Raw genomic sequence first — 13,581 nt, 5'->3', positions numbered from 1 at the left:
GTCATTCTTGCCGTGGCATTCCCCTCTGATTAGGAGTTGGGTTACTTTTCCACCTAACTACAGTGGAAAGGATAGATTGGGGTTTGGAGGGGTACAAGGGGCACCTGCGAGAGCCGAGTCAAGCTGCAGGAGAGACCCTTAAAGGATTTAGAGACCCCCACCCACCTATCCCCTATCCCTGTTCATGCACCATTACTTTGTATTTACAAACCAGCAAACGTAGAAGGCTGAGCATGCTTGTGTGTGTGCTCGCTCTTTTGCGAAGGAAGGGAAGGGAAGGGAAAGAAAAGGAAAGAATAAGAAAAAGGAAAAGCCCAAGAAAACGAAAAGGCAACCTGCTGGAGCCGGCGCTTTGGCCAGCATTGCTCATCCCTCCAGGTGAGCGCTTTCTCCGCCTCCCCTCAAGCCTAGGTGGGCCTCCTTCACCCGCAACAAACTTTCACTACCCCGGGATAGGCAGCCGAAGCACCCCATCTCTCCCCACTCACCTTCGCAACCCCCCCAAATGCACACTCCCCGTAGAGGAGGAGACTGATTGGCGAAGGTTGAAGGGCGGGGGTGGGGCCAAAGCGCAGAGAGAAAGGCTAAAAGAGCTGGGGGGGGGGAAGGGGCTGTACTAGAGGTGTGCGTATGCTGAAGCTTCCCTAAGTGTCTCGCTGGGAGAGTTGCTCTAGCAATGGGGATGGGGACGCGTCTGGCGACCCCAGCTAGGGGCAACCCTCACATCTGTTGGCTGTTTTTCCTGGTCGTCTGGTGCTTAGCGGAATGGGGGTCCCCTAGCTTCACAGGTAACCCTGAACATCTATCTCGGAGCTTCACCGCGCCAGAACTGGGGAGTGTTGCAGCTGCCAGATGCTGCTTCTGCTAGGGCTGGATGGGCATGCCAGGGAGCTGCAGCCTCTCCCAGCATATTTGATAGCTGTGTGGCTTTGGGCTCATGGATGGGGTAGGGTGGAGAGCTTTTTCTTTCTTTTTTCGAGGACCTAGTCTCCCACGGGATTCAGAGGAAGGAGGAAGCCTGCGTGTTGTTTAAAAAACGTTTGCCCTTGTGGGTAGGGAAGTAGGGCACAGGTGGTTGCGGGAGAGGAGCCCAGGTGCGGTTTCAAGGTGGGGCGGGCGCAAAAGTGGAGGAAGGAGCCAGAAACCCTTGGTTTCTCTTGCTTCTTACATGGGGCACTTTTGCTACCTGTTCCGCCCTGCCTGCTCCCTATTTAGTCAGGTCTTTTTCGCTTATACAAAGCATTCTGGGCTTGCTTATAAAGTGATAAATGAGACATACCCACTACTCTAAACACTTCAATTTGACGGACCCTATCTGCTCCCTTGAATACTTGCCAAAGAGCTCAATGGCGTCTCTTTGGGGTAATATGACCCACAAGAAGCCCTCAGATACCACTTTGAGGAAAACTCGAAATTTTGGCAACATGGCTGATAATTTTGTCATCGTAATCTATATGAGGTGTACTTGTACATCTATGGTAGGGGAAAGGCTAGGAATTGGATTTAAAAGAATGGTGTTGGCTGTGAACTGGATTTCATGGCCATTTGAAGGGACTGACTAATGAGTTGATAACCTCCCATCCCTGCCTTACCAACCTAAATTATTTCTGCTTTTACTTTCTTTTTCTGAACTGGCAAAAGGTATATTAAGGACTGGATGTGGATGTTCTCCAACCCTCAGCTATCCACTTCTGCTGTTTCCATAAGGAGTTTATAGTGAAGGGGAGAGGGTTATGAAAAAAAATTCTTGATAAGATTATAGTTACAGCTTCTTATGACAAAAGTAGAGTTTTGCTCAGGTTTGGCCTTCACTATACAAGCAATTTCAGCAACCAGCAAGAAAAGCATGGCTACAGTGTAGTGTGTGTATAAGGAGAAGTAGACTGGTTCAAGAACTGCCTTGAATTAGAGACAAGAGAAGAGTGAGTAATAGGGAGCCACTGAAGAGTTTTTAATTAAGGAGTGACATGGCTAAGTCTATGCATCGGGGAGACTGGTAACTGATTATGAAAGATTAAAGAAACACCAGGCTTTCAAATAGGGGAAACAGTGGTGTGATTGAGAAAATCGTGATGGCATAAGGAGAAGCAGATTTGGAAGACAAAATAAACTCTTTTGAACATGTTAGGCATAATATTAGTCTGGAAGCCAAAAAGATAGATAAGAAAAACACCTGCTTAGACATGATAGTTGAAGCTATGACAGTGGGAGAGAAGACAGAGCGAGACAGACAGGCAGAGATAGAAACAAAAGCAGAGAGAGAAAGTAAGAGGCAGAGATAGAGACACAGACACAGAGAAAGGAGCGGGGGACAAAAGAACCTAAGACAGTACGTTGGGGAATATCCATGCAAGGAGTCATGAAAAGAAAGGAAAGGATACAGCAAAGGAAACAGCAGAATTCCGTCCAAGTCATTCAGGCTAACAGAAGGCATCCCCCAAGGCTCTGTCCTAGGCACTCCTGTCTTCTCCTTCCATGCTAAGTCACTTGGTGGATCTCATTAATTCTTATTATTTCAATTACATCTCTAGACATATGATTCATATCTACTTTTCCAGTCTTAAACTCTCTCCCAACCTCCTCCAGTCTTGCATCTCCAATTGCCATTTAGTCATATCAAATTTGTTTTCCCATGGACGTCTTAAACTCACTGTGTCCAAAACTGAATTCCTTACCTTTGCCCCCTAAGCCCTTTCACCTTCTTAACTTTTATATTACTGCTGAGGGTCCCCCCATTCTCCCAGTCACCTAAACTTACAACTTGAGTGTCATCCTTATCCAAACAGTAGTGAAGTCCTGTTGTTTCTAACTTAGTAACATCCCTTTCCCTCCTCACCTTACGCCAGTACCATTGCATTAGCCTGGTAGTTGATCTCCATGCCTCAAACCTCTCTCCTCTCCATTCCATCCTCTACTCAGCTGTCAGATTGATCTTCCTAAAGCACAGGTCTGATCATATCATTCCCTCCCCAGGCGCCCATTCAGTAAACTCTAATAGCTTCACGTAATCTCCAGAATCAAATATAAAATCCTCTATTTGGCTGTCAAAGTCCTTTATAGCCTGCCATCTAACTACCATTCTGATCCTATTCCATGTTATTTCCATCCATGTACTCTGCTTTCCAGTAGCACTGACCTCTGCTCTTCCCTGTGCAAGGCACTTCATTTCCTGACTGAGGGATTTCCCAGCTCCCTCTCATGAGTGGAATGTTCTTCCTTCTTATCTCTGCTTCTTAATCTTCCTGGACTGCCTTCAAGTTTCAGCTAAAGTCCTACTTCCTGGATGAAGCCTTCTTGGTATTTCTTAATCCTAATGCCTTCTCTCAGAGTTTACCCGCAATTCATGCTGTATATGTCTTATTTGTACATAGTTCAAGTATGGGGACCCAACCCTGTATCTAGTCTTTAGGGAGGTACCTGCAAAAACCAAGAGGTTAATTGACTTGTCCACAGTCAGACCAACAATGTGTCTGTCAGTACGCCAGTCACCTGATCTTCCTAACACGGAGGCCAGCTGTTGATTCACTATACCAAGGTCTTGCACATAGTAGGTGTTCACTAAACATGTGTCATATCAATGGTGCCCTTTCTCACACCTACTAAGAGCTTCTGATCTACGCTGTCCTCTGCTCCATCTACCAGATTTGGAGGCATGATGAGAGGGCTGCCAAGTTAAAATTTTCATAACCCCAGCAATTTTCCAGCTTCTGGATATAATTGCTGTCTTGTAATCTGATGTATAAGCATGTCGTTTTGCTTAACTAACTGATCTCAAATTTCCAGATTCTGGAGAAGAATCTGTAAGTCCTTGGACAAATGTAACTCCTTGATTTTTCTTGTTTTTTTTCTCCTCTCCTTTTAGAAAGTAATTTGTAGAAAGTACTTGGTAAATTGAAGTGGGCTGATACTTCAGCATCTCTCTCTGTTAACCTACTCTGCTATTTCCCAGATTTCTACTTACAAATTTACAGACTGTAAAGACTTACAGACTTTATTTACTTCAGGTTTGAAAAGAATTCCTTCCATATCACTGCTTCATAGAACCCCTAGCTTTCTTCCAAACATAATTCAGGCACCACCTCCTAGGTAAACAAGAATAAAAACATTTTATTGGATATATACTATGTGCCAAGCATGATACTGAATGCCTTGCAAAGATTAGTTCATTTGCTACTCACTACAACCTTGGAACTTAGATGTTGTTATTATGCCCAGTTGAGGAAACTGAGGCAGACAGAGGTTAAGTGACTTACTTAGGGTCACACAGCTAGGAATTATCTGAGGTCAGACTGAATTTGGGTCTTCCAGACTTCAGATCTGGTGTTTTATCTACTGTACCCCCTGGCTGCCTCAATGTAGCTTCATCCTCTTAGAAACTTTCATGTCATGAAATTATTTTTCACATACTACTATCCTTCATGAATGTTGTATCTCCTCCACCCAGGAGAATGTAGTCTCCTTTGCAAGAACTGTTGCGTTGTTGTCCTTTGCATCTGGAAAGCATTTAATGAGAGTTACCTACAAAATGCTGTAAGATGAAAGTTCTGAGGCTTGAGGCTGCTGCTGAATAACTTTAATTTAATAAAATGTTTTGTCTTTTTAAAGTCTATTATATTTTCCAAAGTAAATATTGCATATGTGCCATTAGAAAAAAAATTCTGAACTTCCTCAACCTTTCCTCCCACCCCTATTGTGGGCTTCTTTTGCCACATACTTAAATATGCAACTCCCTATGTAGAAATTCCTTCCACCAACACATTGCAACCTTTCTGTCATTTATGACCTTAGAGAGTTGCCTGAGACTTATATTATTATTTTAAGTAAAACAACTTTTGAGGTAGAAACTATGGGTAACCATTTTACAGATAAGAAAACAGATTCAAAGTAGTTAGGTGATTCCTGGCCTCCTAATTAGTGACAATAAGGGAATTTGAACAGCAGGCTACCAGACCCTTAGTCCAGAACTCTATGCCATGCAGTCTTTTGCCTCTAGTTATGCTTAATAATCCTAGGTACAGTGCTAAATATCTCCTATAGAAGTTGATCATCTTATTCAAAAGCATCTGTAGCCCCTGCCAGCAGATTTGACAGCAGGGGAACTATACAGTGACACAAGCTGAGCACAACTCTTCTGGAATGCAGCACAGTGTCCCTGATCAGTGAAGCCCATGGGGTTCCAAAGGAGGGACAAGTACTTTTATTATTTTCCAAGAATATGTTCTAAAGTAGCCCTAACACTCAGGTGTGTATCCTAAATACAGACATCATGATTATAATAAACTGATGTCTTTAAAGGAATTTAACAAAGACAGTAAAGGTTACAGATGTAAACTTCTTTTTTTTTAAAGTTTTCCTATAGACTAATCTCCAAAGGGAACTTTAGAAAAGTCTGATAAAAGAAACAGAGGGAAACAATATTTGGAGCTTAACCAGAAAGTAAGGACGGGGATGGTAGGGGGGAATTGAACTATTGGTCAATTTTTATTAAGTGCCTACTATATGGCCTGGCACTTTTCTAAATCCTAGGGATACAAAGAAAGAAAAAGACAGTCCCTACTCTCAAGGATCTTAAAATCTTAGTAGGAGAGGTAACATGAAAACAACAATATGTATGTATGTGTATATATATGTGTGTGTGTGTGTGTGTGTGTGTGTGTGTGTGTGTGTGTATGTGTATACACACAATATGTATGATAAATTAGGGGGAAGACCTTAGAGTTAAGGGGTATCTGGAAAAAACTTCTGAGAGAGGGCAGGATTTTAGTTGGAACTTCTAGAAAGCCAGGAGACTTCTGGAATAATATGAGAAATAAGGGAGAAAAAAGCATGTACCCAAAAAAGGGCTAGTATGGGTAATATCTTATTATTGTCCATATTCATGTAGACTTTATGGACCCATAAATTGTAGGGTGGTAGATCTATAAAAGATAATCTACTCTAAGACACGCCTTTTACATATGAGGGAGAGGGACCAGGGATAAATGCAACAAGTATTCATTAAACATCTACTGTGTGGAAGGAACCAGAGATACAAAGCAAAAATGAAACAGTTTTGAGCTAGAAGGAATCTATTGGGAGTTGGGGTGGGCAAGGGTAATGCATTGATTACACAGCTAGGTAAATAAAATGTGGTTTGAAGAAGAAACAAGTACCAACAATTGGTCACATCAAGAGTCTTCACAGAATTAAAGCCAATGCGGTGCCTTGAAAGAAGGTGAGCATTCTTAAAGGTGTAGGGGATAATTAGTTCCATTAATAATAATAATAATAGTTATAATATTAACTATAATATTAATATTATAATATTATATTATAATTATAATATTAATATTAATAATTATTATTATATATTATAATAATAATAGTTCCATTAGTTCCAGACTGATTCAGAACATAGGGGTAGGGAGATGGAATGTCAACCTCAGGAATCATCTCGGCATCCAGCTTGGCAGGAAGGCAGTGTACATGAAAGAGAATAATATGAAATGGGGTTGCAAAGGTAGGTTAGAGTGAAACTGATAAAGACCTTAAATGTTGGGCTGAGATTTTATCCTAGAGCTCGTGTGGGGCCAGGCAAGGTTTTTAAGGGAGGGAATGCCATGGTCAGACCTACGCCTATGGAAGATTATTCTTGCTGCTATTTGACCTTCGTTCTCGCAGAGGACCATGGCATCAGGAAGGTGATGCCATGACATGCAAGTGAATTGGATTTAAGTGAAAGATTTTTCTGATAGCTCTGTGGTGGACAGATTGGGAGGGGAAAGAAGCTAAAGATAGGGAAAACAATTTGAAACATATTATAGTAGTCTGAATTGTATAAAAAGGTTTAACACTAGGGTGGTAACCACTGAGTGGAGAGAAGAGGGGGATGGATGTAAACGCTGATAGGGAGAAACGTTGAAAGGATTTGGTGGCTGATTGGATTTGGGGTGGGAGGAAATGATCAAAAATGACTCTGTGGTTGTAAAATTGACTGGAAAGATAGTGTTACTGTCAACAGAAATGAGGACATTTGGAAGAGAGATGGGTTTAGGAGAGAAAAATGACCAGTTCTTTAGAATATTGAGTTTCAGTTGTCTAAGAGAAAGTTGGATTTACAGGTTTGGAGTTCAGGAGAGTGATTAAGACTGGAGATGTAGATATGGGGGTTATTTGCATAGGAATGATCATTGATCCATCCTACTGAGTTAGAAATCTTCTGAGAGATTATAAAGAAGAGAGCTCTCAGCACAGAGCCTTAGGGGATATTTAAATATTGGAAAAAGGAAGTCCAGAAAAAAGGATACTAAAAAGAAAATTAGAGTGGTGTCAGAGAAACCAACACAAGAAAGCATATCCCAGGAGGCAGGTGAAATTAATAGTGTCAAAAGCCACGAAGGGGTCTAGTTGAATGAGTACAGAAAAAAGACCACTGGATTTGGCAGTTGAAAAAAATTATTAGTAACCTTTGAGGGAGCAGTTGCTGTAGAAAAGCAAAAGTCAGAAGTTAGATAGCAAGGGATCAAAAAGTGATTGGGTTGGTGAGAAGCAGTCAGAAAATAGATGATCCTTTGGATGTTTGGCAGTGAAAGAGCTCAGAGATATAGGGATTTGGCTTGGAGTAATGGAAAGGTATTTTTTTTTAAGAATGAGGGGAGGAAGGGAAAAAAAGAAACTTGATAAATTTATTATGTATTTAAAAGGAATGGCAAGTTATACATAATAAATTACATAATAGATTTGCAGTTTCATGTGCAATCATCTTTTAATTATTCTACTGTTACAGAAATGATTATTTTAATTCATAAATTTAAAATAAAATAAATAAAATTTAAAAGTGAGGGACATAGCATATTTCTGATCAGTAATGGGAGAAGATAAAGATTGAAGATTAAAGAGTGAATGGAGGGGGATTGATTGGAAAAGTTCCTGGAAGAAGGTGGAGGAGATGAGATTGACTGAATATTTAAGAAGAGGGGCTAGCTTTGGCAAGGATTGGAGACCATCTCCACCTCAGCAACTGGAACTAAGGAAAGGTATAGAAGGGGGTTGAAGAAACTGACAATTTAGGTTAACTCCATCTATTTTGTATCACTAGGTCTGGTTTTGGGGTTTGTTTTTTTTTTCGCTATGGTTTTCTCAGACAGCTGGGAAGTGAGGTCATCTGCTAAAAGACAGCGCTCCAAGGGTGTCTCTTATTGAGACCTCTTATATCTATGTTTATTTCACATATTCTAAGTGTCACAGGCTCAGTCTTCAAGCTTTAGCAGTAGTGCTTCTTGGCAAATTGTACCCAACAAACAGATTTCCACAGATTGTCTTTCTTTCAAAATAGTAGCATACATTTGTCAAGTAGACAGAATTGAAATATACATTTAATCATGTCGGGAATGTTTTAGCTCACACACATGCAAGTTGATGTTCTTCAAAATAAGAAGTAATTCAATCAAGAAATTACTTAGCAATAGCTTTTAAAAGCTACGTATCACCTGCACATAGAGAGAAGACAGGTGGAAAATGAACAAAATTCAGGTTCATGAGACAAACATTTCTCAGGAATATTTCAACAGAAGTGAAGGCTACAACTTACAAACTACTTAGACAAAGCGATAGTTTGTCGGGGCTTGTTGGGTCATTTTTTCCCTCTAGTGCCTTTGACATTTTCCCATGTCTTTCTGAATTCTTATTTGTTGTTTCTTATGGTGCAATAATATCATTACATTAATGGTACCATAATTTTTATTTTAGCTATTCCCCAATCAGTTAACACCTGCTTTTTTTCTAGTTCTTTACTGTTGCAAAAAAGCACTGCTCTGAATATTTTGTCATATTTAGGGGATTTCTTTCTGTCTTTGACATTGTGGGGGTATATGCATATGGCAAAGGGGTTTGGGGTCAAAAGGTGTGAACACTTGAATGACTTTTCACACATAATTCTAAATTGTTTTCCAGAATAGTTGGATCAATTCATAATTCTACCAGCAATGTGTTAGTAATGCAAGTTTCTCTGCAACCTCTCCCCTTTGGACAATTCTTGTTAATTTGCACTGGACCTTTCAGTTAGAACAAGAAAAAAAGGAGATTTTTCTGAGCCTCTAAAACCTTCTAAGAATGTGATAACTAGAGGTGGGGGGAGGGGGAGGCAGGAAAATGGAGAGGGCAAATACCTTCTGAGTAAGCTAGAAAAGAAGAAGGGAGAAATGACTTGTAAAATTGGTGTCTGTTTCTGAAAGCAAAAAGCAGCATCCAAAGAGCAAACCCCATTTCCCACTCCCAGCCCTCTCCCCTAGGTTTCAATGTATGTGTTCTCATTGCGATGGCAGAGCTATGTATAGGATTATTCTTTATTCTACCATTATCTGTTTCGTTGTCAGCCTTGAAAACATTTGATTCTGTTTTACCTACTCAAGTTAAATAGCTGCAGAAAAGATCATTATAGAACATTAGATATGTTCTATACAGATATTAGAGAATTTTAGGTAATATCTAAATATATTAGATATTCAAGAACCTTTCTAATTTATTGTGGAAGGGAGGAAGATAGATACTTATGAGAATCTTCTATAGATTATATTCTGCTAAGTTTTTAGTGTGGAAATTCCAGATTGACTTTATATATTTTTATCTGGGCATTGTTTGTTTGTTTTTTTTAAACTGTTTTAATCCTGACAAAGACTGGTTCTAGAATTGGCAGTTCATGTATTATGGCTTCTCATCAACCAAGGGTCAGGCTCTTGATCAACCAGGTTGGTGGATGGGGATGCCTTTTGTTTTAAAAAAAAAAAAAAAGAAGTTATTGAAATCTATTCTTTTTATATGCCTTTATTTCTGAATCTATATAGTTTTCATGTCCTTTACTCTTGTAACAAAGAAAAAAAATATTTCAACAAAACCAGCCAAGTGCAACAATAGAGTCTGATGGCATATATGATATTTCATCACCACCTTCACTGCCCGTGAGAAGAAGCCAGGGAGGTGCATTTTCTCACATCTTCTCCATGGCCAAGCTTTTTGGTCATTATAATTACACAGAGTTCAACTTTCATTTTTTTGACCTTTCAATTTGAGTTGCTATAGTTGTTGGAGATTGTTAATTCTGGTTCTTCAGCCTTCTTCACTATATAGTTCAGAAATCTTCTCATACTCCTCTCAATTATATTTATAATTATGTACAGTAATATTCTATAACATTCCTATACTATGATTTGTTTAACTATTTCCCAACTAGTTGGCTATTTTGTTTTCAATTTTTTTTGTTACTAAAAAAATCACTGCTGTGAATATTGTGGTGTATATCAAGGCATCAAGCATTTATTAAAGACCTACTATGTGCCAGGGACTGTGCTGGAGATATAAGAAAGGCAAAAAATAGTCCCCATTCTCAAGAAACTCAAGTCTAATGGAGCATGCAACATGCAAAAAACTGTATACAAATAAAATAGATATACATTATAATTTTGGCCTCATTAGACCACCAGCTTAATTGTGAGATCTTTTGGTCAAAGTATATAGACATTTTAGTGACTTTTTAAAAAATTTCAAATTGTTTTCTAGGATAGGTGGGTAAATTCACTGTTCTATCCACAGTGTATTAGTTCAGCTGTTTTTCTATCTTTTCCCTTTTAAAGGGAAGTAAAACAATAACATTTTCACAATGATTCAGTTACTACCTTTATCCATCTACTGTTCCCATAGAAGAATCTGAGCCAAATTTGAGTATTCAGATATTCCCAGATAGAATCAATATTATAACTTCCTTTGTCTTTTATAAGCTTCCCCAGGAAGTAGACTGATTATGTAACGTGAGGTTTGAAGAAATTTTCTAAATGTCTTGAATATGCTCCTATTCTTGGGGTTATTAACCTGGAGTCTATCAACTTTCAAAAAAACATCTATCAATAACTACATTTCAATACAGTTGGTTTCCTTGGTAATCCTGTGTACTTTATTTTATGCATTTAAAAACATTTTTCAGAGAAAGGGTCTGTAGGGTTCACCAGGTCGCCAAAGGGGTCCATGACAAAAAAAAAAAAAAAAGGTTACAAATCTTTGCCCTACATGGAATCTTATAGAGACAGTGAAGGAATAAATGAAGGGCTTCCCATACAACAGTGAGGGCCCAGTTGAGATAAGATACTATGAATTGGTAGTGAGCCTAATCCTGACTTCTCCTGAGTCTTTCAACAATTTAGGAGTAGGGGCAGAAAAGGTAGATGGTGAGGTCTGGTGATTGTCAGGGTGTGAATGTTAGTGAGATAAGGAAATGGTATTCAGATGAAAGCAGGTTACAGTGGAACAGTTTAGGCCAAGACTGAGGGGTGGAAAATGAGGTCAGAATAAGAATGATAGATTAGGGCAGGGGTAAGGAGCCTGCAGCCTCGAGGCCACATATGGCCTTCTTTCTAGGTCGTCAAACTTCACCAAACAAATTCCCTTAATAAAATTGTTTCTGTCAAATTTGGTCTCAGTCAAAAGGCTACACCCAAGGACCTAGAAGGCTACATGTGGCCTTGAGGCCGCAGGTTCCCCACCCCTAGACTAGGGAAACAGCAAGTTTTTAGAGGAAGTAAAGGACTCGGTGAAGACAAATCATAGGTTTAGGAGGGCTGAGGTAAAAGCGAGAGATGGAAAAGCAAGAAATTATAATCAAAAGAGATCATTTCATAGTCCAAGATCATGGAGGTGGTACAGTTAGGAGTGATAGTGTAATCTAAGGTATGAGCTCTGTTGTGCATGCCTGAGGTGGGGAGGATCTACATACACATACACAGGTCATAGGATTTAAGGAGGTTGATCTAGGAGACCAGGGGGTTGGTGTGTGTGTAGTGAAATATCCAACTATGAGGATGAGGGGTTGAGTAGAGACTTCAAAGGCTGAGCCAGGTACTAAACTCCTTGCACAGAAGCGGAGAATTACTTAGAGCCTGGTGAATTACAACAATAAGTATCTGGACTGGAGGATGTAAATGGATGAGTAAACTTCAAAGAATTTCAGGGTAATGGTTTTATTTTTTGACGTCTATTATTCTTGTCAAGGTTTGAATGAGATTTGGTTACTTTTTTTGTAGAACATTTTACATGGTATCTGCAAAAGGTTAGTGGGATTTCCATTTTGTGATCATTTGTTCTTTATTGGCAAAGTGAAATGTGAATTGGTTTCAGAAGTGTTTTTGATACCTTTTGCCCATGTTAAGTACTTTTAAAAAATGGTTGTCAGATGATCAATGAAGCAGCTTCTGACATACCATAACATTCACACTGTGGGACCTTGGGTAACAACACTTTACCATGAGCCTCAGTTTCCCTCATTTTAAAATGAGGGTGTTGTACTCAATGACTTCTGAGGTTCCTTCCAGCTATAAATATATGATTCTATGAAATGTCATAAACTTGGTTTATTCTAAGCATTGGCTGCTTGTTGTGAAATTATTTGTTGTGAATTGAAGTTTTAAAAAATTAGACGTAAAAACAACTTTTTTTTTTTATAAATTCTTAGTGTAGCTGACAGACTCCATAAACAACTTTGCTTAATTCGAGGATTTACAAAGTTGGATGTTGTGAACCCAACAGATTTAGTCCAAATTTATTCAGGATGCTTACTTTTTCCTCCCTTAATAATAAGCAAGTGTCTATGTCCTGTCCCATATGAGATGTGTGAATGTAATGAGGTTGTTTCATAAGCCTCCTGTGAAAATCAATCTTATTTCTGATTTTCCTGTAGGAATTATGACATTAATCTTCTTTAACTCCCTTCAAAATCATGTAGTGCCAACTTCGTGCAAAGCACCATGCTAAATGCAGTCAGAGGTAGGGCTTGGAAGACACGCATATGCACAAATTAGATCCTCGTCCTCAAAAACCTTTCATTTTGGTATAGAGGATTCTTGGACAGATTATATATTGTTCTAGATTACATATAGATTCAGATCAGAAACTCTACTTCTGAGAATCAGTGAATTCTTCCTCTTTCCCTGACAAACTTAACCAAGAGAGGCAGATTTCAGTGAAAGGAAGAGATCTAAGATGAAGGTGGGTCAGAGTGGTTGTTGTTGCTCAGTCGTGTCCAATTCCCATTTTGGCGGGGGGAGGGGTTCTTGGCTGAGAGTGGTTAGTCATTCCCCCTCCAGCTCATTTTATAAATGAGGTACTGAGGCAAACAGGGTTAAATGACTTGCCTAGGGTCACATAGCTAGTAAGTGTTTGAGGTCTGATTTGAATTCATGAAGCTAAGTCTTGTTGATTTCAAAGCCAGTGTTCTATCTACTAGCCACCTAGCTACCCCTGGAAGGAGTTGGGGAAATTGGGTTCCAAAGAACACCTTGGAAGGAAAGGCCATTATAGGATAACGACTGAGAAATATAAGGGCCAGACTAGATAGGGAACACGTTTATGAGTAGAAGGAGCCTAAGAGTTGTGTTTCTCATAACTGCAGCTGTGCAGCATAAGACTTTAGGGAACAGGAAGTGGCAGTTATCTTTTAAAAGGACTTCGGGAAGTACTACTTGATTGGGGCCCCACTCCAACGTCATGGGATAAATATGATGGGCCACAATTTCCCCAGGAATTTACCTTCCCAAAGTTATATGGCTCCAGACAGTGAAC

General features: G+C 39.5%; 1 protein-coding gene across 2 annotated transcripts in view; it reads left to right on the top strand.

The window, feature by feature from the left end:
• The first annotated feature begins 576 nt into the window (after positions 1-576).
• The window catches only part of LY75 (lymphocyte antigen 75), a 185,195-nt gene continuing 172,190 nt past the window's right edge, over positions 577-13,581 (top strand). For both annotated transcript variants that reach the window (XM_072612121.1, XM_072612118.1), the window contains exon 1: positions 577-788. In XM_072612121.1, the coding sequence (XP_072468222.1) occupies positions 677-788 (112 nt within the window). In that variant the 5' untranslated portion in view covers positions 577-676. The remainder of the gene's footprint in view (positions 789-13,581) is intronic.

This window comes from Notamacropus eugenii, chromosome 5 (genome assembly GCF_028372415.1).
Source record: "Notamacropus eugenii isolate mMacEug1 chromosome 5, mMacEug1.pri_v2, whole genome shotgun sequence".
Classification (NCBI taxonomy): domain Eukaryota; kingdom Metazoa; phylum Chordata; class Mammalia; order Diprotodontia; family Macropodidae; genus Notamacropus; species Notamacropus eugenii.
Note: the sequence above shows the minus strand (reverse complement) of the source record. Positions and strands in the feature narration are given on the sequence as shown.